General features: G+C 48.0%; 1 protein-coding gene across 1 annotated transcript in view; it reads left to right on the top strand.

The window, feature by feature from the left end:
* Positions 1–20,955, top strand: part of LOC116786775 — a 37,258-nt gene that overhangs the window by 8,904 nt on the left and 7,399 nt on the right. Inside the window, exons 4-15 of the mRNA XM_032687740.1 lie at positions 59–154; positions 1,447–1,519; positions 2,859–2,947; positions 4,366–4,503; positions 4,606–4,721; positions 4,843–4,862; positions 4,985–5,084; positions 5,460–5,560; positions 6,493–6,596; positions 9,469–9,526; positions 10,481–10,555; positions 18,644–19,321. Coding sequence (XP_032543631.1) covers positions 59–154; positions 1,447–1,519; positions 2,859–2,947; positions 4,366–4,503; positions 4,606–4,721; positions 4,843–4,862; positions 4,985–5,084; positions 5,460–5,560; positions 6,493–6,596; positions 9,469–9,526; positions 10,481–10,555; positions 18,644–19,321 — 1,648 coding nt within the window. The remainder of the gene's footprint in view (positions 1–58; positions 155–1,446; positions 1,520–2,858; positions 2,948–4,365; positions 4,504–4,605; positions 4,722–4,842; positions 4,863–4,984; positions 5,085–5,459; positions 5,561–6,492; positions 6,597–9,468; positions 9,527–10,480; positions 10,556–18,643; positions 19,322–20,955) is intronic.

Below are 20,955 nucleotides of genomic sequence, written 5' to 3'. Positions count from 1 at the left end.
CCCCCCTCTCCACGTCCCCTAAAAAACATGGAATGAAGTTTTCCCGTGTGTTTTCCAGCTGAAAGCTTTCGCCCGAGCCAAAGAAGCCGCCGGGTACAGCCGGGAGGAGCTGCAGGAGACCTTCGCCTTCCTCCTCTTCGACAAGGAAGAAGAGGTAACCTGGGAATGTTTGTCCGGCTGGAATTCGATCCTGAGTGGCCCCTCTGTCCCAGCAGAGCTGGAGGCTGAGGAATCCTGGCCCTCCATGCCTGGGATTCCCGCTGGAATAGTCCGGGAGGAGGTTTTAGGGACGGATCTTGTTTTCCGTCTCTCCGGTCAGTTTCTCTTTGGGATTTGGCCGCTCCCTTTGCCCTCTGCAGGGAGACAGGAGGAGTTTCCCTTTGTCCCAGTGCATTTCTCCCAGAACCACGGGATGCTTCGGGTTGGGAAGGGACCTTAAAGCCCATCTTGTTCCACCCCTGACACCTCCCACTATCCCAGGTTGCTCCAACCTGGCCTTGGACACTTCCAGGGATCCAGGGGCAGCCACAGCTTCTCTGGGAAATCCATTCCAGCCCCTCCCCACCCTCCCAGCAGGAATTCCTTCCCAATATCCCATCCATCCCTGCCCTCTGGCAGTGGGAAGCCATTCCCTGTGTCCTGTCCCTCCATCCCTTGTCCCCAGTCCCTCTCCAGCTCTCCTGGAGCCCCTTTAGGCCCTGCAAGGGGCTCTCAGCTCTCCCTGGAATTTAGTTTTTTGCTTTAATCCCTCAGAGCAGCATCCCACAGGAATTGTCTGGAGCCATCCCTGTCTCCAACTCCATGGAATCACAGGATCCCAGAGTGCTTTGGGTTGGAAGGGACCATAAAGCTCATTCCCATCCCACCCCCTACCATGGGCAGGGACACCTCCCACTCTCCCAGGTTGCTCCAGCCTGGCCTTGGACACTTCCAGGGATCCAGGGGCAGCCACAGCTTCTCTGGGAAATCCATTCCAGCCCCTCCCCACCCTCCCAGCCAGAATTCCTTCCCAATATCCCACCTATCCCTGCCCTGTGCCAAGAACAGGGAATGAAACCTGTCTGGCACGCCTGGAAAAGCCCCTCTGGGACGGGACATGGAGTTTTTTCAGGTGCTTTGGGGGCAGATTCCTGGATTCTGAGTGGAGAGAGAGCCTCCCACAAATTATCCCTGCCCGTGTTTTCACCAGGATGCCTTGGATCTTGTGAAAGGAGTTTTTCAGGGATGCCCAGGGAATCCAGCAGGAATTCCTTTAACACTATTTAACGATGCCGGGGGTGGCTTTGGGCAGTTAATTCTCTTTTCTCCCCGTCGCTTCTTCCCGTGGACATTTGTTTTGTTTCCTTCATCCTTGCAAGTGTTTTTCCAGCTGCTTTTGTTCCTTATCCCTGATTTTTTTGGGGGGGAAAATCGTTGTTAAAAGGGGCTGTTTGTGCTCTTCCCAAGGCGAGGGAGGTGTGTCGGACGGGCCTCCGGGTCAACAGCAGCTCCATCTCCACGCTTGGAGACCCAGCCAAAGGTGAGAATTCCGTGGGGACAACCCAGACACCCGTTCCCTGCTCCGGGGAATACCGAACTCCTTGGAAAACCAGAGGCAGAACCTCTGCCCAGATCCGTGGAAAATCCCGTTTCTTGCAGAAGAAGCTGAATTTACTGGATTGAGCAGCAGTTTTCCCTCTGTACTCCCAGGCAGGGATGGGATCTTCCCTTGGGAATGCTGCCATTCCAGGCTTTTCTTTCCCTGAAAAAGAAGTCACCAAAGTGGCTGATTTCGCTGGGAAAAGACCTTAATCCTGGTGGGAATATCATCCTGGGACAAATATTATATTTACATATATATATATGTTATTAATATTATATATTATAAATATTATGTATATTATATTTTTATATATATTATATATTATATAATTTATATAAATTATGTATCACATATTTTACATATAATATAAATATACTATATCTATACTATCATATATAATATATTAATATTTAATATATAATAATATTACATATTATATTATATATTATATTTATATATATATATATCTTATATTATAAATATTATATATTATGTATTATTATTTTGTATGTATTATATATCTTTGTATGTAATATGTATTATATATATTATATATTTTATATACATTATGATATTATATATTTTATATATTATATGGTTTTTATGTATTATATATTATATACTTTATGTACATTATACATTATATATTTTAATTAATATATATTATGTATTATATATTTTATATATATTATATATCTTTATATATAATATGTATTATATATATTTTATATTTTATATACATTATATATTATATATTATATATATTATATATTTTATATATAATATGTATTTTATATACTATATATTTATATATTTTGTAATATATAAAATATATATAATGTATATTTTATCTATAATATATATTATATATTTATTTATATTATATATTTTATATGTATTATATATTTTATATATAATATGTATTTTATATACTATATATTTATATATGTTATGTATTTTTATATATAATATGTATTATATGTATTATATATTTTATATATATTTTAATTTTATATATATCTTTATATATTATATGCGGTGTCTCTTTTCCCAGTCCCTGTTTCCCCCAGGTAATTCCCTACACACCCTCTCCACAAACATAAATCAGGAATGAAGAGCCAAGGGGAAAAAAAAAAAACAAAAAAAAAGGAAAATAGAAAGGTCTTTTTCCCTTTTTGTGGCTCTGCAGAGATTCCCATTCCCAGGGGGATTCTTCCAGAGGTTTTATTTTTTTGGATGATTCACCTTCTCCTGCACTGCTCTCTTCTTTTCCCAGGGGTTTATATTCCAAGCATGCAGACTGCCTCCATCCCAGCCCCTGGCACCATGGAAAATCGGGATATATGTCATTGCAAGCTAATTAAGGTAAAATCCAAGGTTTTTTGGGGTTTTTTTTTGTATGGATTGGTTTTCAGAGGCCACTAAAGGGCACGAGTGGGTTTTAAGGAGACTTGTGGTGCCCATAACTGGGGGGAGGGGGTGAAATCAGGTCCCACAGAGTCACACATTCCCTGGATTCTCCTGCATTTTGGGGGATTGAGGGGGAATCCTTAAGATTGGTCAGACCAGGGCTCCATTTTAGTCCTCCCTGGAGCTGGTGTGTGACCCCCTTCTCCAGTGATTCCTGGCTCCAAACCCACCCTGCTCCCATCTCCTCTGGATTCCTGGCTCCAGACCCACCCTTTCTCCCTTTTCCATTGATTCCTGGCTCCAAACCCACCCTACTCCCATCTCCTTTGGATTCCTGGCTCTAAACCCACCCTTTCTCCCTTTTCCAGTGATTCCTGGCTCCAAACCCAACCTCTTCCCATCTCCTCTTGATTCCTGTCTCCAAACCCCCCCTGCTCCCATCTACTCTGGATTCCTGTCTCCAAATCCACCCTACTCCCATCCTCTCCTGATTCCTGTCTCCAAACCCACCCTGTTCCCTTTTCCTCTGGATTCCTGGCTCCAAACCCAGCCTCTTCCCATCTCCTCTGGATTCCTGGCTCCAAACCCACCCTGCTCCCATCTCCTCTCAATTCCTGGCTCCAAACAACCCCTGCTCCCTTTTCCTCTTGATTCCTGGCTCCAGACTCACCCTGCTCCCATCTCCTCTGGATTCCTGGCTCCAAACCCACCCTGCTCCTGTTTCCTCTGGATTCCTGCCTCCAAACCCACCCTTTCTCCCTTTTCCAGTGATTCCTGGCTCCAAACCCACCCTGCTCCCATCTCCTGTGGATTCCTGGCTCCAAACCCACCCTTTGTCCCTTGTCCAGTGATTCCTGGCTCCAAACCCCCCCTGCTCCCGTCTCCTCTGGATTCCTGCCTCCAAACCCACCCTACTCCCATCTCCTCTGGATTCCTGGCTCCAAACCCACTCTGCTCCCATCCCCTCCTGATTCCTGGATCCAAACCCACCCTTTCTCCCTTTTCCAGTGATTCCTTGCTCCAAACTCACCCTGCTCCCATCTCCTCTGGATTCCTGCCTCCAAACCCACCCTGCTCCTGTTTCCTCTGGATTCCTGCCTCCAAACCCACCCTTTCTCCCTTTTCCATTGATTCCTGCCTCCAAACCCACCTTGCTCCCATCTCCTCCTCCAGCAATGAATCTGTGTCCCCCACACCGAAATAATCCCAATTTTTGGAACGCCCCCCCCAGCCCCCTCACAGCGACGGGAAGCGCGGGCAGGGCTTCCCCTCACGCCGCTTTTTGGCGGGAAACCGAAGCTTTGCGCCTGCCGGACTGAATTCCTGTGGGAAACGGGGTGTGTTAACGTCTCTGTGGTGGTTTCCCGATCCAGGGGAAGGTCCGGGTGATCCCTGAGGATTACACCACCACCTACACCTGCCCCTCTCCGGGCTACGACTGCCACGTCGCCGAGAGCCGCGAGCTGGGATCGGCCGCGCCCAGCCCCTGCCAGGCCTTCGAGCAGAGCCAGGTACCTCCAGCAGAGACCTGACCCTCCCCTGGGGGCTCCAGCCTCGAGTTCCCCTCATTCCTCACCCTGCTTATCCGTGGGTTTTTTCCCCCTCTTTCCCAGTACTACGTGTACGAGGTGTCCGGCGGCAGCCCGGCCCAGCGGCCCCGGCAGGTCTGTCCCTACATCCTCCTCTGCTGCCAGTACAGGGACCCCAAGGACGTGGCCATGGAAGACCTGTAAGCAGCAGCTCCCTGGCATTCCAAAAAAAAAATTGGCTTTTGTGGCCTGTTTCCCCCTTTTTTTCTTTTTTTTTTCCCCCCCATTCCTAAACTTTTCTTTTTATTTCCTTCCCCGCAGGCCCGAGCGCGACCACCAAGGTAGGAATTCCTGGGGGTTTTGTTGTTTGTTTTGTGTTATAAATGTGCTTTAATCACTTTGTTCCCCTCTCCTGCTTTTCCTGAGCTGTTTTCCCGAGCTGTTTTCCCTCTCTCTCCTGTAGGACTGTACTGCCCATGGAGAGGAGCACTCACCATCCAGGGAAAGCTGCTGTGCAACATCACCCTGAGGACCCCCTACAGCTCCTCCCTCCCAGCCCAGCTGTGAGTTGGCCTTTTCCTTCCTTTCCTTGGAATTTTTGGGGGTCCCTGCACCAGTTTTGTCTCTGTCAGGACAACCAGATGAGGATATGGGATCATGGAATGCTTTGGGTGGGAAGGGACCTCCCAGATCATCCACTTCCATGGGCAGGGATGCCTCCCACTATCCCAGCCTGCTCCAAACCTGGCCTTGGACACTTCCAGGACCTGTGATTTGAGGATTTAAGGATCCTGGGTTACAACAGGAGCCTCCACTCAGCCAAGTGCTGGGAAAGCTGCACCTTCCCTCCGGTTCCACAGGGACAGGATTCCCAGCATTCCCTGCTATCCCTGATCCTGGAAGCTTTTCCTGCTGCTCATCCCGCTGTTTCCCCACAGGCCTCCCAAGCTGGACATCAGCCACGTCATGGGATTGTCCGACCTGAGGAAAAAACTGCCGGAAGCTGCCTTTGGGAAAAGGAATTACACCGGGAATGAGGGTGAGCGTGAAACCTTCCAGTGGGATCCTCCTACTGTGCCATGAGAATTGCCATCAGGGCCCTGTTTTGAAGGGATTACAGATAGAAAAATATCAGGGAATGTAAGAAAATACATGGAAAAACACCAGGGCAGCTCAGGGATGTTTTCCTGGGACAGGAAAAGGTGGGATGCCCTGTTTGGAGAGCCAGGGATGTTTTCCTGTGCACATTCCATGTGGTCTCCTGGTGTGAGAAACCCCTTTTCCCAACACAATTCCTCAGCCAGCCATTCCTGGGACAGGAAAAGGTGGGATAAACCCCTTTTCCCAACACAGTTCCTCAACCAGCCCATTCCTGGGACAGGAAAAAGTGGGATGCCCTGTTTGGAGAGCCAGGAATGTTTTCCTGTGCACATTCCATGTGGTCTCCTGGTGTGATAGAACCCTCTTCCCAAGAGAATTCCATAACCAGCCCATTCCTGGGACAGGAAAAGGTGGGATGCCCCCTTTGGAGAGCCAGGGATGTTTTCCTGTGCACATTCCATGTGGTCTCCTGGTGTGATAGAACCCTCTTCCCAACACAACTCCTTAACCAGCCCATTCCTGGGACAGGAAAAGGTGGGATAAACCCCTCTTCCCAACAAAATTCCTCAACCAGCCCATTCCTGGGACAGGAAAAGGTGGGATGCCCTGTTTAAAAAGCCAGGGATGTTTTCCTGTCCACATTCCATGTGGTCTCCTGGTGTGATAAACCCCTTTTCCCAACACAATTCCTCAACCAGCCCATTCCTGGGACACGAAAAAGTGGGATACCCTGTTTGGAAAGCCAGGGATGTTTTCCTGTCCACAATCCCAGTGTTCCCACCCAGCCCTGAGGGACAGGAGCACTTCTTTGTTCAGAGTTCACCCAAAAAGCAGCGTTTTAACACCAAATCCCCTCCCTCCTGCCCCCAGTCTGCTTCCAGGGGGTTTATTCCAGCCTGTATGAAGTGGAAATATCCGATGAGGATCAACATAAAATGGATCAGCTGGTAGAAAACCTGAAGGAAAAGGACTTGGTAAGTGTTTTAAAAGACTTCTGGGAGGGAAGTGGAGCTTGAACTCTCCAAACTCGTGTTAAGTTATTCCCAATTAATGCAAAACAGGAGGAATTTCCCTGCTTTAATTATTATTTTATCCTCAAACGTGATTTAATCTTTCTGTGTTAATGGAAAATCAGCCCCGTCTGAGCTGGCAGCTGGATTTTCCTTGGGATATAGGATCTGATATAAGGCATTTTCCCACCACACTCGAGTCTTTTCGTTCCCAGTGGGATTCTCCTGCTTCCTGGTGACTCCAGGGGGAAAAAAAGAAAGCCTGGGATTTGTGCCTGGAGTGGGTTTGGCTTTTGTTTGCTCCTGCTCCTGCCTCACATTCCGTGCTTCCCGTGGATCCAGGCTCGTAAATCCGGGGCTGTCTGGGCACGTTTTCCCCTCACTGGGAGTTGGCAGCAGCTCAGGAGCCACCTGGAAGTGCAGCTTCCCACCTGGAATGTGTGTTTGGGGATCCCTGAGGGGGAAAAAGTGCCTGAATTATGGATTAATCCTTTGTTGGGGAAATCCTGAGGGGGGGAAAAAAGGGGGACAGCGAAGATCTGTCCTTGCTGCAGCTCCTCAGTTCCCAGATCCACCATGTCCCTGTTTTCTTCTCCCTCTGGGAGGGCTCCAGGGAGAGCTGAGAGCCCCTTCCAGGACCTAAAGGGGCTCCAGGAGAGCTGGAGAGGGATTTGGGACAAGGGATGGAGGGGCAGGACACAGGGAATGGCTTCCCCGTGCCAGAGGGCAGGGATGGGTGGGATATTGGGAAGGAATTCCTGGCTGGGAGGGTGGGGAGGCCCTGGCCGAGGTTTCCCAGAGAAGCTGTGGCTGCCCCTGGATCCCTGGAAGTGTCCAAGGCCAGGTTGGAGCAACCTGGGATAGTGGGAGGTGTTGGGATTGGAACTGGATGATCTTTTAGGTTCCTTCCCACCCAAAGGTGAGGATGAACAGAAGCTTTTGGGACTGGATCCTTCTGCTCTGGAGCCAGACTGGGAGAGCTGGGAATGTTCCCCTGGAGAAGAGAAGGCTCCAGGGAGAGCTGAGAGCCCCTTGCAGGGCCTGAAGGGGCTCCAGGAGAGCTGGAGAGGGACTGGGGACAAGGGATGGAGGGACAGGACACAGGGAATGGCTTCCCAGTGCCAGAGGGCAGGAATAGGTGGGATGTTGGGAAGGAATTCCTGGCTGGGAGGGAGGGGAGGGGCTGGAATGGATTTCCCAGAGAAGCTGGGATCCCTGGAAGTGCCCATGGCAGGTTGGAGCAACCTGGGATAGTGGGAGGTGTCCCTGGGGTTGGAACTGGATGAGCCTTAAGTCCCTTCCCACCCAAACCATTCCATGATTTTATGATATATCTCTCAGTTAATCTCAGATTAATCCAGTCTCCCTTATTTCAGCTTTGGCAGCAGCTCCCAAAAGTGGGAATGACAGATTCCCTCAGTCTCCTTTCCCCTTCCAGGGCCTGGCAGGGAGAGAAGGGCTGGCTGAGGTTGCTCCTTGGGGATGGATATCCATGGATGTCTCCCACTGTCAGGGCCTGACTTTTTCCTCCTCGTCTGCCTGGAAACCATCCTGTCGCTGATGGTGGCAGCAATTCCAAGGAGCTGGATCCACCCAGCAGAATTCCTGGCTCTTATTCTAAAAACCTACTAAAAACCTGCTAAAAATCTACTAAAAACCTGCTAAAAACCTGATAAAACCTCCTAAAAACCTGAAAAAAATGCTAAAAACCTAATGAAAACCTTCTAAAACCTGCTAAAAACCTACTAAAAAATCTACAAAAACCTGATAAAACCTGCTAAAAACGTGCTAAAAACCTACTAAAAACTGCTAAAAACCTGCTAAAACCTGCTAAAAACCTGATAAAACCTGCTAAAAACCTGATAAAACCTGCTAAAAACCTACTAAAACCTGCTAAAAACCTACTAAAACCTGCTAAAAACCTACTAAAACCTGCTAAAAACCTGTTAAAAACCTGCTAAAAACCTGTTAAAAACCTGCTAAAAACCTGTTAAAAACCTGCTAAAACCTGCTAAAAACCTGCTAAAACCTGCTAAAAACCTACTAAAACCTGCTAAAAACCTACTAAAACCTGCTAAAAACCTGCTAAAAACCTACTAAAACCTGCTAAAAACCTGCTAAAACCTGCTAAAACCTGCTAAAAACCTACTAAAACCTGCTAAAAACCTACTAAAACCTGCTAAAAACCTGCTAAAAACCTGCTAAAACCTGCTAAAAACCTGCTAAAACCTGCTAAAAACCTACTAAAACCTGCTAAAAAACCTGTTAAAAACCTGCTAAAACCTGTTAAAAACCTGCTAAAACCTGCTAAAAACCTGCTAAAACCTGCTAAAAACCTGCTAAAACCTGCTAAAAACCTGTTAAAAACCTGCTAAAACCTGCTAAAAACCTGCTAAAACCTGCTAAAAACCTGCTAAAACCTGCTAAAAACCTACTAAAACCTGCTAAAAACCTGCTAAAAACCTACTAAAACCTGCTAAAAACCTGTTAAAAACCTGCTAAAACCTGCTAAAAACCTGCTAAAACCTGCTAAAAACCTGCTAAAACCTGCTAAAAACCTGCTAAAACCTGATAAAAACCTGCTAAAAACCTGCTAAAAACAGAGGGACTGAAATAATGAATTTACAGCTCCTTTACCTGAGCATATTTATCTTTATTTTTATTTTTTTTAGGAAGCCAGCTGGGAGGGATTCGAGGGCTGGATAATAAGGGGATGAAGGGAACCCTTTGGGGGCACAAGTGGCACCGGGGACGTGTCGCCAGCGGTGCCAAGGGTGTGCCCAGGAGGGGGGTAAAAAGGAGGGGCTGCTCCCACTTTTTTCCGTGTCTCTTCCAGGCAATCATCAAATATTTGCAGGATCAGGGAGTCTTCATCCTCCTCACGCCCTCGGATGGTAAGAGAGGGGGGGAAATCTGAGATTAAACTCCCATATCCCACTGTTTTCTCTTGTTTTCTCCCATGTTCTCCCATTTTCTCCTATTTTCTCCCATTTTCTCCCGTTTTCTCCCGTTTTCTCCCATGTTCTCCCATATTCTCCCATTTTCTCCCATGTTCTCCCATTTTCTCCCATGTTCTCCCATTTTCTCCCATGTTCTCCCATTTTCTCCCATGTTCTCCCATTTTCCCCCATTTTCTCCTGTTTTCCCCCATTCTCCCCCATTTTCCCCCATTTTCCTCCGTTTTCCCCCGTTTTCTCCCATTTTCCCCCCATTTTCCCCCATTTTCCCCCATTTTTCCCCATTTTCCAGATTTTCTCCAGATTTTTCCCCCATTTTCCCCCATTTTCCCCCATTTTCCCCCATTTTCTCCCATTTTCTCCCCATTTTCTCCCATTTTCTCCCATGTTCTCTGATGTTCTCCCATTTTCTCCCATTTTCTCTCATTTTCTCCCATGTTCTACCATGTTCTCCCAATTTCCCCCCCGTTCTCTGATGTTCTCCCCTTTTCTCCCCTTTTCTCCCCTTTTCTCCCATTTTCTCCCATGTTTTCCCATTTTCTCCCATTTTCTCCCATGTTCTCCCATGTTCTCCCATTTTCTCCCATTTTCTCCTGTGTTTTCCCATTTTCTCCCATTTTCTCCCATGTTCTCCCATGTTCTCCCATTTTCTCCCATGTTCTCTCATTTTCCCCCATTTTCTCCCGTGTTCTCCCGTGTTCTCCCGTTTTCTCCCATGTTCTCCCATGTTCTCCCATGTTCTCCCATGTTCTCCCATTTTCTCCCGTTTTCTCCCGTTTTCTCCCATTTTCTCCCATTTTCCCCCATTTTCTCCCATATTTTCCCATATTTTCCCATGTTCTCCCGTGTTCTCCCATTTTCCCTCCCTCTCAGGGCTGTTTTCTGCCCTAGGATCGGATTCCCGGGATCCCCTCGCTCTCCTGGCCCTGTTCCTGTTCTCCTCGCCGCGCTCGCTGTGCCCCCGAGGTAGGAGCTGCCCCTTCCCTCTTTTTTGGGGTGGGATCCTCCCCAAAAAGGTCCATTTTGGGGAATTTTCCCGCTCGGGAATTCCCCTGCACAGCAGGACAAGGCCCAGCTCACCCGTTAGGCTGAGCTTTAGGCTGAGCTTTAGGCTGAGCTTTAGGCTGGGCTAAAGCTGCTCCTTGCTGGGCTGGGTCACTGCACCCCCCTTTGGGATGGGGATAAATGGGGAAAAATATTGATAAATGGGGATTAAATAGTGATAAATATTGAGAAATGGGGATATGGGGGGAGAAATGGGGATAAATGGGGATAAATATTGAGAGATGGTGAGAAATGGTAAGAAATGATGATAAATAGTGATAAATGGGGATAAGTGGGGATAAAAAGGGATAAATGGAGATAAATATTGATAAATGGGGATAAATATTGATAAATGGGGATAAATATTGATAAATGGGGATAAATATTGATAATGGTGATAAATGGTGATGATAAATGGGGATAAATGGTGATAGTGGTAAATGGGGATAAATATTGATAAATATTGATAAATGGTGAAAAATGGGGATAATGGAGATAAATATTGATAAATGGTGAGAAATGGGGATAATGGGGATAAATATTGATAAATGGGGATAAATATTGATAAATGGGGATAAATATTGATAAATGGGGATAAATAGTGATAAATGGTGATGAATATTGATAAATGGTGAGAAATGGTGATAAATATTGATAAATGGGGATAAATATTGAGAAATGGGGATAAATAGTGATAAATATTGAGAAATGGGGATAAATAGTGATAAATGGTGATGAATATTGATAAATGGTGAGAAATGGTGAGAAATATTGAGAAATGGTGATAAATATTGATAAATGTTGATAAGTGGTGATAAATGGGGATAAATGGAGATAAATATTAATAAATGGGGATAAATATTGATAAATGGTGATAAATATTGAGAAATGGAGATAAATATTGATAAGTGGTGATAAATGGTGATAAGTGGTGATAAATATTGATAAATTGTGATAAACGGGGATAAATGGAGATAAATGGAGATAAATATTAATAAATGGGGATAAATATTGATAAATGGGGATAAATGGTGGGAAATAGTGATAAATGGTGAGAAATAGTAAGAAATGGTGTGAAATGGTGAGAAATAGTTATGGTGAGAAATGGTAATAAATATTGATAAATGGTGAGAAATGGTGAGAAACCTTGATAAATAATTAATTTTCAGCCAGTTTTCAGCAGCACCCGCTCCCTGAAGTGGCTGATGGGAGCCTGGTCCTGCAAAGCCTGGCTTAAATCCCTAAGCTGTGCTCAGGGGATGGCACTTGGCTGGGCAGAGCTCCCAGTGGAAAAGAAGGGAATTGTTTTTCCCTGGAGATAATGAGGGGGAAAAAAAACAAAAAAAGGGCTCCCTGCAAGGTCACTGCGTGGGGAGGGCGAGGAGAGGAGGGGAAAAGGGGGAATTCTGCCTAAAAAACAGGGAGGAGCCAGGGGAGGGCCCCAAAATGTGCTGATTTTCCTGCAGAACAAACACAGGGAGCCTGAAAAAAAGATGGGAAAAGGGATTTTTGGGGTGACAGGACAAGGGGAAGTGGCTTCAAACTCAAAGAACCTCCAGGTACAAAGTTCTTCCCTCAGGATTTGGATACAAGGTGGGTTTGGAAGTGGAGTGATGCCAAGGTGGTGCTTTGGCATCTCAGGGTGTCTTTGATGCCCCAAATTCTGTGAGCTGAACCCCCAGAGATTGAGATCCTGCTGCCCAACAGCCTGTGGAGCAGAGGGATTTATCCCTGGAAAAGGCTGAGTGTGAGGAGAACAGGCCAGGGAGGGATTTACTGTGTGGGAGAAAAGGGGATGGAAACCAGGGAGAGCCCCAAAATGTGCTGATTTTCCTGGAGAACAAACACAGGGAGCCTGAAAAAAAAATGGGAAAAGGGATTTTTGTGGAGACAGGACAAGGGAAATGGCTTCAAACAAAGAGCAGGGTTTTTATAACTTCCAGGTACAAACTTCTTCCCTCAGGATTTGGATACAAGGTGGGTTTGGAAGTGGAGTAAAAACATGGTGGTAATTTGGCATCTCAGGGTGTCTTTGATGCCCAAATTCAGTGCCCTGAGCCCCCAGAGATTGAGATCCTGCTGCCCAACAGCCTGTGGAGCAGAGGGATTTATCCCTGGAAAAGGCTGAGTGTGAGGAGAACAGGCCAGGGAGGGATTTCCCTTTTGGGAGAGAAGGGGATGGAAACCAGGGAGAGCCCCAAAATGTGCTGATTTTCATGGAGAATAAACACAGGGAACCTATAAAAAAGATGGAAAGGGATTTTTGTTGTGACAGGACAAGGGGACGTGGCTTCAAAGAACCTCCAGGTACAAAGTTCTTCCTTCAGGATTTGGATACAAGGTGGGTTTGGAAGTGGAGTAAAAACATGGTGGTAATTTGGCATCTCAGGAGGTCTTTGATGCCCAAATTCAGTGCCCTGAGCACTCAGAGATTGAGATCCTGCTGCCCAACAGCCTGTGGAGCAGAGGGATTTATCCCTGGAAAAGGCTGAGTGTGAGGAGAACAGGCCAAGGAGGGATTTACTGTGTGGAAGAGAAGGGGATGGAAACCAGGGAGGGCCCCAAAATGTGCTGCTTTTCCTGGAGAACAAACACAGGGAGCCTGAAAAAAAGATGGGAAAAGGGATTTTTGGGGTGACAGGACAAGGGGAAGTGGCTTCAAACTGAAAGGGAACAGGGTTTTTATAACTTCCAGGTACAAACTTCTTCCCTCAGGATTGGGATACAAGGTGGGTTTGGAAGTTGGGTGAAGCCAAGGTGGTGCTTTGGCATCTCAGGGTGTCTTTGATGCCCAAATTCAGTGCCCTGAGCCCCCAGAGATTGAGATCCTGCTGCCCAACAGCCTCTGGAGCAGAGGGATTTATCCCTGGAAAAGGCTGAGTGTGAGGAGAACAGGCCAAGGAGGGATTTACTGTGTGGGAGAGAAGGGGATGGAGCCAGGGGAGGGCCCCAAAATGTGCTGCTTTTCATGGAGAATAAACACAGGGAACCTATAAAAAAGATGGAAAGGGATTTTTGTTGTGACAGGACAAGGGGAAGTGGCTTCAAAGAACCTCCAGGTACAGAGTTCTTCCTTCAGGATTTGGATACAAGGTTGCTTTGGAAGTGGAGTAAAAACATGGTGGTACTTTGGCATCTCAGGAGGTCTTTGATGCCCAAATTGAGTGCCCTGAGCCCCCAGAGATTGAGATCCTGCTGCCCAACAGCCTGTGGAGCAGAGGGATTTATCCCTGGAAAAGGCTGAGTGTGAGGAGAACAGGCCAGGGAGAGATTTACCCTGTGGGAGAGAAGGGGATGGAGCCAGGGGAGGGCCCCAAAATGTGCTGATTTTCATGGAGAACAAACACAGGGAGCCTGAAAAAAAAATGGGAAAAGGGATTTTTGTGGTGACAGGACAAGGGAAATGGCTTCAAACAAAGAGCAGGTTTTTTATAACTTCCAGGTACAAAGTTCTTCCCTCAGGATTTGGATGCAAGGTTGGTTTGGAGGTGGAGTAAAAACATGGTGGTAATTTGACATCTCAGGAGGTCTTTGATGCCCAAATTCAGTGCCCTGAGCACCCAGAGATTGAGATCCTGCTGCCCAACAGCCTCTGGAGCAGAGGGATTTATCCCTGGAAAAGGCTGAGTGTGAGGAGAACAGACCAGGAAGGGATTTACTGTGTGGAAGAGAAGGGGATGGAGGGCACAAGGAACATCCCAGAAAGGACAAGGAGCTCGTTGCTGGGAAGGTTTGGAGCTGCTGGAGAGGACATGGAGCCTGAGGGCAGCAAAGCAAAGAGCTGGGAAAAAGGAGAACGTGGAATGAACACGGATTTTCCACATATTTCCCCCATATTACGTGTCCTGGTCTGGACCTTGATGGTTTCCTGATGTTTTCCCTCTGGTGCCAGCAGGATTCCTGCCTGTGCTCTCCTGGGAGCCCATCCTGGCCATCCCCTGGCTCCAAGACCTCTTTTCCCTGGGATTGAAAACCCCTTTTTCCTTGATAATAATGTTTCCCATTCCCTGGGATTAAAAACCCTCTTTCCTTGGGTAATAATGTTTCCCATTCCCTGGAATTTAAACCCCATTTTCCTTGATAATAATGTTTCCCATTCCCTGGGATTTAAACCCCCTTTTTCTTGGGCAATAATGCTTCCTATTCCCTGGGATTAAAACCCTTTTTCCTTGAGCAAAAATGATTCCCATTCCCTGGGATTAACCCCCCTTTTTCCTTGGGCAAAAATTACTCCCATTCCTTGGGATTAAAACCCTTTTTCCTTGGGGAAAAATCATTCGCATTCACTGGGGTTAAAAACTCTTTTCCTTTGGGCAAAAATGATTCCCATTCCCTGGGATTAGAACTCCTTTTTCCTTGGGCAAAAATGATTCCCATTCCCTGGGATTAAAACCCTTTTTCTCTTGGGTAATAATGTTTCCCATTCCTTGGGATTAACCCCCTTTTTCCTTGGTTAAAATGTTTCCCATTCCCTGGGATTAAAAACCCTCTTTCCTTGGGTAATAAGGTTTCCCATTCCTTAGGATTAAATCCCCATTTTTTTTGAAAACCTCATTTTTTTCCTGTTTGGGAAACCCCAATGTTTCCCATTCCCTGGGATTAAACCCCCTTTTCCTTGGGCAATAATGCTTCCTATTCCTTGGGATTAAAACCCTTTTTCCTTGGGCAAAAATCATTCCCATTCCCTGAGATTAAAACCCCTTTTCTCTTGGGTAATGTTTCCCATTCCCTGAGACTAAAAACCCTTTTCCTTGGGCAATAATGTTTCCCATTCCCTGGGATTAAACCCCATTTTTCCTCAGGCAAAAATCATTCCCATTCCCTGAGATTAAACCCTCTTTTTCCTTGAGCAAAAATCGTTCCCATTCCCTGGGATTAAAACCAGTTTTTTTCTTGGGCAAAAATGATTCCCATTCCTTAGGATTAAACTCCCATTTTCCTTGGGTATTAATGTTTCCCATTCCCTGGGATTAAAAACCCTCTTTCCTTGGGTAATAAGATTTCCCATTCTTTAGGATTAAAACCCCATTTTTGGGAAAACCTCATTTTTTTCCCGTTTGGGAAACCCCAATGTTTCCCATTCCCTGGTTTTAAAAACCCCTTTTCCTTGGGCAAAAATGTTTCCCATTGCCTGGGATTAAAACCCCTTTTCTCTTGGGCAATAATGTTTCCCATTCCCAGGGATTAACCCCCCTTTTTCCTTGGGCAAAAATCATTCCCATTCCCTGGCATTAAAACCCTTTTTCCTTAGGTAGTGTCATGGTTCCCATTCTTTGGGATTAAAACTCCCTTTTCCTTGGGCAAAAGTCGTTCCCATTCCCTGGCATTAAACCCCCTTTTTCCTTGGACAAAAATGATTCCCATTCCCTGGGATTAAAAGCCCTTTTTCCTTGGGTAATAATGTTTCCCATTCCCTGGGATTAAAAACCCCTTTTTCCTTGGGTAATAATGTTTCCCTTTCCCTAGGATTAAAAACCTTTTCCTTGGGCAAAAGTCATTCCCATTCCCTGGCATTAAACCCCATTTTTCCTTGGACAAAAATGATTCCCATTCCCTGGGTTTAAAAGCCCTTTTCCCTTGGGTAATAATGTTTCCCATTCCTTAGGATTAAAACCTCTTTTCCTTGGTTATTATGTTTCCCATTCCCTGGGATTAAAAAGCCTCTTTCCTTGGGCAATAATGTTTCCCATTCCCTGGGATTAAAAGCCCTTTTTCCTTGGATAATAAGGTTTCCCGTTTCCAAACAAGCAGCCTCCCTGCTGGGAATCTGTTCCCTCCCTGTCCCGAGGGCTGTCAGGAGGAATGTTGGGAAGGCATTCCCAAGCCGGAGGCGGAGCCAGGCAGCTGGGAAAGTGGCTCCCAGGGATGCCCGGGCCTGCCAAAAACAAGGATCGGGAAAACCACCCATCCGGGAGGGAAGAGGCGACAGGGAAGGGCACTGGGATTGCCAGGGAAAACCAGCGGGATCACGATGGGAAGCTGGGCCGAGCCCGGGGGTGTGAAGCACCAGCAGAGGGAAAAGCTGGACGAGCCTGGTTTGTGTGGAAAGGGAGCTCCGCTGACCACGTCCCGGGGGCTCTCCGGGAATTTTGGGACTCCAGGAGCCGAATTCCATGGAGACACGTGCGAGGGCAGCCGCCCTGGAGCCGCTCGGGGGGCGGGAATGATTTTTTGGGATGTCGGGCTGGCTCAAGGCAGGGTTTTGAGATGCAGATCGAGCTGGGGGGGTGGGGTCCCTGGGACTGTGAAATTCCAGCCTTTGGGATAACGGGGTCAGCGGCCACGGGTGGAAGGGCGCCGGGAGACAGGGATCCATGAGGAAGAGTGGGATGGGAGCACGGGGAGACTGAAGGTACAAATCCCAAGGGTTCCTTTGGTGCGATCCCTCCAACTCGGGCTGTTCCCGTGTTTCCAGCACCGGGAACGAGGTGCTTATGGAACCTGGGGCTGTGCCGCGATGGAAGCGGGAATTTTGGGACTCCAGGAGCCGAATTCCATGGAGACACGTGCGAGGGCAGCCGCCCTGCAGCCGCTCCTGGGGGCGGGAATGTTTTTTTGGGATCTCGGGCTGGCTCAAGGCAGGGTTTTGAGATGCAGATCGAACTGGGGGGGGTGGGTTGGGATCCCTGAGACTGTGAAATTCCAGCCTTTGGGATAGCGGCCACGTGGAAGGGCGCCAGGAGACAGGGATCCATGAGGAAGAGTGGGATGGGAGCACGGGGAGACTGAAGGTATAAATCCCAAGGGTTCCTTTGGTGCGATCCCTCCAGCTCGGGCTGTTCCCGTGTTTCCAGCACCTGGAACGAGGTGCTTATGGAACCTGGGGCTGTGCCGCGATGGAACCGGGAATTTTGGGACTCCAGGAACCGAATTCCATGGAGACCCAGTGCGAGGGCAGCCGCCCTGGAGCCGCCGGGGAGCTCCGCTCCTGGGGGCGGGAATGTTTTTTTTGGGATGTCCGGCTGGCGCAAGGCAGGGTTTTGAGATGCAGATCGAGCTGAGGGGGGGTGGGGGGTGGGATCCCTGAGACTGTGAAATTCCAGCCTTTGGAATAACAAAGGGCACGAAAGCGGGGTCAGCGCCCACGTGGAAGGGCGCCGGGAGACACGGATCCATGAGGAAGAGTGGGACGGGAGCACGGGGAGACTGAAGGTACAAATCCCAGGGGTTCCTTCGGCAGCTCGGGCTGTTCCCGCGTTTCCAGCACCAGGAAACACGATGGAACCGGGAAGGAAACTTGGGAGACTTGGGGAGTGCGTGGGGGAGTCCTGGAGCAGGTCATGGAGCTGCTGCTGGAAAAGGGGCTGCGACCCCAGCAGGGAAAAATCTGCGGGGCTGGCATTGGGATGGCCAGGGAGGCTTGGGAATGGTGGGGCTGGGGAGTTTTCCTGACGGGTTTTCAGCAGGATCAGCTTTGGGAAATCACCCGTTCTTTATTCCTGCCCAGAGAGGGGGTGGGTGTGTGTGTTTGTGTCCCTCATCCCAGGCAGGAGGAGCTGGAGCTGCTGGAAGTTGGGTGTGAGCAGGGACACAACCCCAGCGATCTGTAAATGCTGCTGCTCCCTACATTTAAACGAGTTTAAAAGGGAAAAAAACCCCCCACAGATTCCACGTATTTTAGAGCTCTGAAATGCTGGATTTAATGGGAATTTGTGGAGTGAAGGATCTTGGACCACTCTGTGAGCCATCTCTGTCTGGAGCTCTGAAATGCTGGATTTAGTGGGAATTTGTGGAGCGAAGGGTCTTGGACGAGCCATCTCCCCCTGGAGTTTCCTGCAGGACGGGGCTGGCTGATACAACACCAGCCTTTTCACCTGGGTGTAATTCACCTTAATTCGCTCTTTTTGACTCCCCCTCGCAACTCTTTCTCACCCTCAGCAGTCACAAACATCCCTCAAAACCGGGACATCTCCCGGCCGGGTTCTGGAGCTCCTCGCGCTCGAGGGGGAGGTGATTTTGGGGAGGGGGGGGGGAAATTCAACCCTTTTTAACTTTTTTCTCCTTTCGCAGCGGAAAAACGCGCCCCGAGGGCCATCAGGAAATACGGCGACAGGAGGGACATTCCCTTAAAAGTGGCCTCCCTCCTGCCGGGGCTCCGCTACGCCCTGAGGAAAGCCGGGAGCAGCCCATGGAATGACTCCGTCAGCGCCAGCACGCGGATCAAGCAGCACTTCCAGGAATACGCGAGGCTGGGGCAGGACCCGGAGCCCGAGGGCGGCGACCACCTGACCTTTCCTCCCGCAGAGGAGGGATCCAACCCCTTCCAGAGATTCCCGGAGAAGTCCCTGTGCCAGCTGCGGCACTACCTCCAAAATCCCAAGAGCTACACCCTGAAGCTGTCGGCGGCCACCGGCTGCTTGAAGGGGGACGGGCAGTCCCTGCTCGGCACCGCTGCTCCTTCCCTGCCGCCGGCGGATCCCAGGAGGGAATCCCCGAATTCCCAGGGCGGGGCTGAGCCCGAGGAAGATTCCAGCGATCCCTGGGGGGAGCAGGGAAGGAGGAAATCCACCCGGCTCCTCATGAGCAGGAAGAGGGGCTCAGCGGAGGCTCCCGCGGGAGACGATGGCAGGAGCCCCAAGAGGAAATCCAGCGCCTCTCCCTCTTCCAAAAGGGCGGGATCCGCAGGGAATTCCAAGGGGTCCTTGCTTAAGTTGGCCAATCTGCAGCTTCCACACGGGAGGAAAAGAGGTAAGGGCTGGATAAATGGGGCTGACTTCATCCAGGTGGGATAGTCGGGGTTTGCTTGGAGTCATCCCAAGGGCTGACTCCGTCCAGGTGGGAAACTTGGAGTGCACTTGGAGTCATCCCAAGGGGCCCAGAGCAGGCAGAGAACTCCTGGCAGCACCCAAACAAATCTGGGGTGCTGTTTCCACAGCCTCTTGTTCTCCTGGGAAGGAGAACTGAAGGAAAAAGAAGGAACTCAGAGCTAAGGCAGGGAATGTGAAGGAAAAGCCTGAGAGTGGGTGTTGTTCCCTTCCTTTGCTTCCAGGTGACAGGGACATCATCAGGTCATGGCAATGAATGTATTACCAAGTGATTATTTATTTATTGTTTATTTATGACCATTTATTTATTACCAAATGATTGTTTATTTATTTATTATTTATTTTTGACCATAAATTAGTAGATCAGAGCAGGATGATGAGAAGTGAAACAACTCATGCAAACAGCTCCTCCTTCCCAGGCTGAACTTTATTCCTGATTCCTCTTTAGTCTTTGCCATCCCCCAAGGTGCCCAGAGCTCCTGGCAGCATCCAGACAAATCTGTGGAGAGGTTTCCACAACCTCTTGTTCTCCGGGGAAGGAGAACTGAAGGAAAAAAAGAGGGAACCCAGGGAATGTCAGTGAAGGTGCCTGAGAGTGGGTGTTGTTCCCTTCCTTTGCTTCCAGGTGACAGGGACATCATCAGGTCATTGCAGTGAATGTATTACCAAGATTATTTATTTATTGTTTATTTATGACCGTTTATTTATTAACAAATGATTGTTTATTTATTTATTATTTATTTTTGACCATATGTTAATAGATCAGAGCAGGATAATGGAAAGTCAAACAAATCCTACAAACACCTCCCCCCTTCCCAGGCTGAACTTTATTCCTGATTCCTCTTTAGTCTTTGCCATCCCCCAAGGTGCCCAGAGCTCCTGGCAGCATCCAGACAAATCTGTGGAGAGGTTTCCACAGCCTCTTGTTCTCCTGGGAATGAGAACTGAAGGAAAAAAAAAGGGAACCCAGGGAATGTCAGTGAAGGTGCCTGAGAGTGGGTGTTGTTCCCTTCCTTTGCTTCCAGGTGACAGGGACATCATCAGGTCATTGCAGTGAATGTATTACCAAATTATTATTTATTTATTGTTTATTTGTGACCATTTATTTATTACCAAATGATTGTTTATTTATTTATTATTTATTTTTGACCATAAATTAGTAGATCAGAGCAGGATGATGAGAAGTGAAACAACTCATGCAAACAGCTCCTCCTTCCCAGGCTGAACTTTATTCCTGATTCCTCTTTAGTCTTTGCCATCCCCCAAGGTGCCCAGAGCTCCTGGCAGCATCCAGACAAATCTGTGGAAATGTTTCCACAACCTCTTGTTCTCCTGGGATGGAGAACTGAAGGAAAAAAAGAGGGAACCCAGGGAATGTCAGTGAAGGTGCCTGAGAGTGGGTGTTGTTCCCTTCCTTTGCTTCCAGGTGGATTAACAAATCCAGCCCTGGATTTGTTACCGTTATTAAATCCGAGCAGGATAACGAGAAGTCAAACAAATCGTACAAACACCTCCCTCCCTTCCCAGGCTGAACTTTATCCCTGATTCCTTTATAAT

The sequence above is a fragment of the Chiroxiphia lanceolata genome, chromosome 5 (genome assembly GCF_009829145.1).
Source record: "Chiroxiphia lanceolata isolate bChiLan1 chromosome 5, bChiLan1.pri, whole genome shotgun sequence".
NCBI lineage: Eukaryota > Metazoa > Chordata > Aves > Passeriformes > Pipridae > Chiroxiphia > Chiroxiphia lanceolata.
This window is presented reverse-complemented; position numbering and strand designations above follow the sequence as displayed.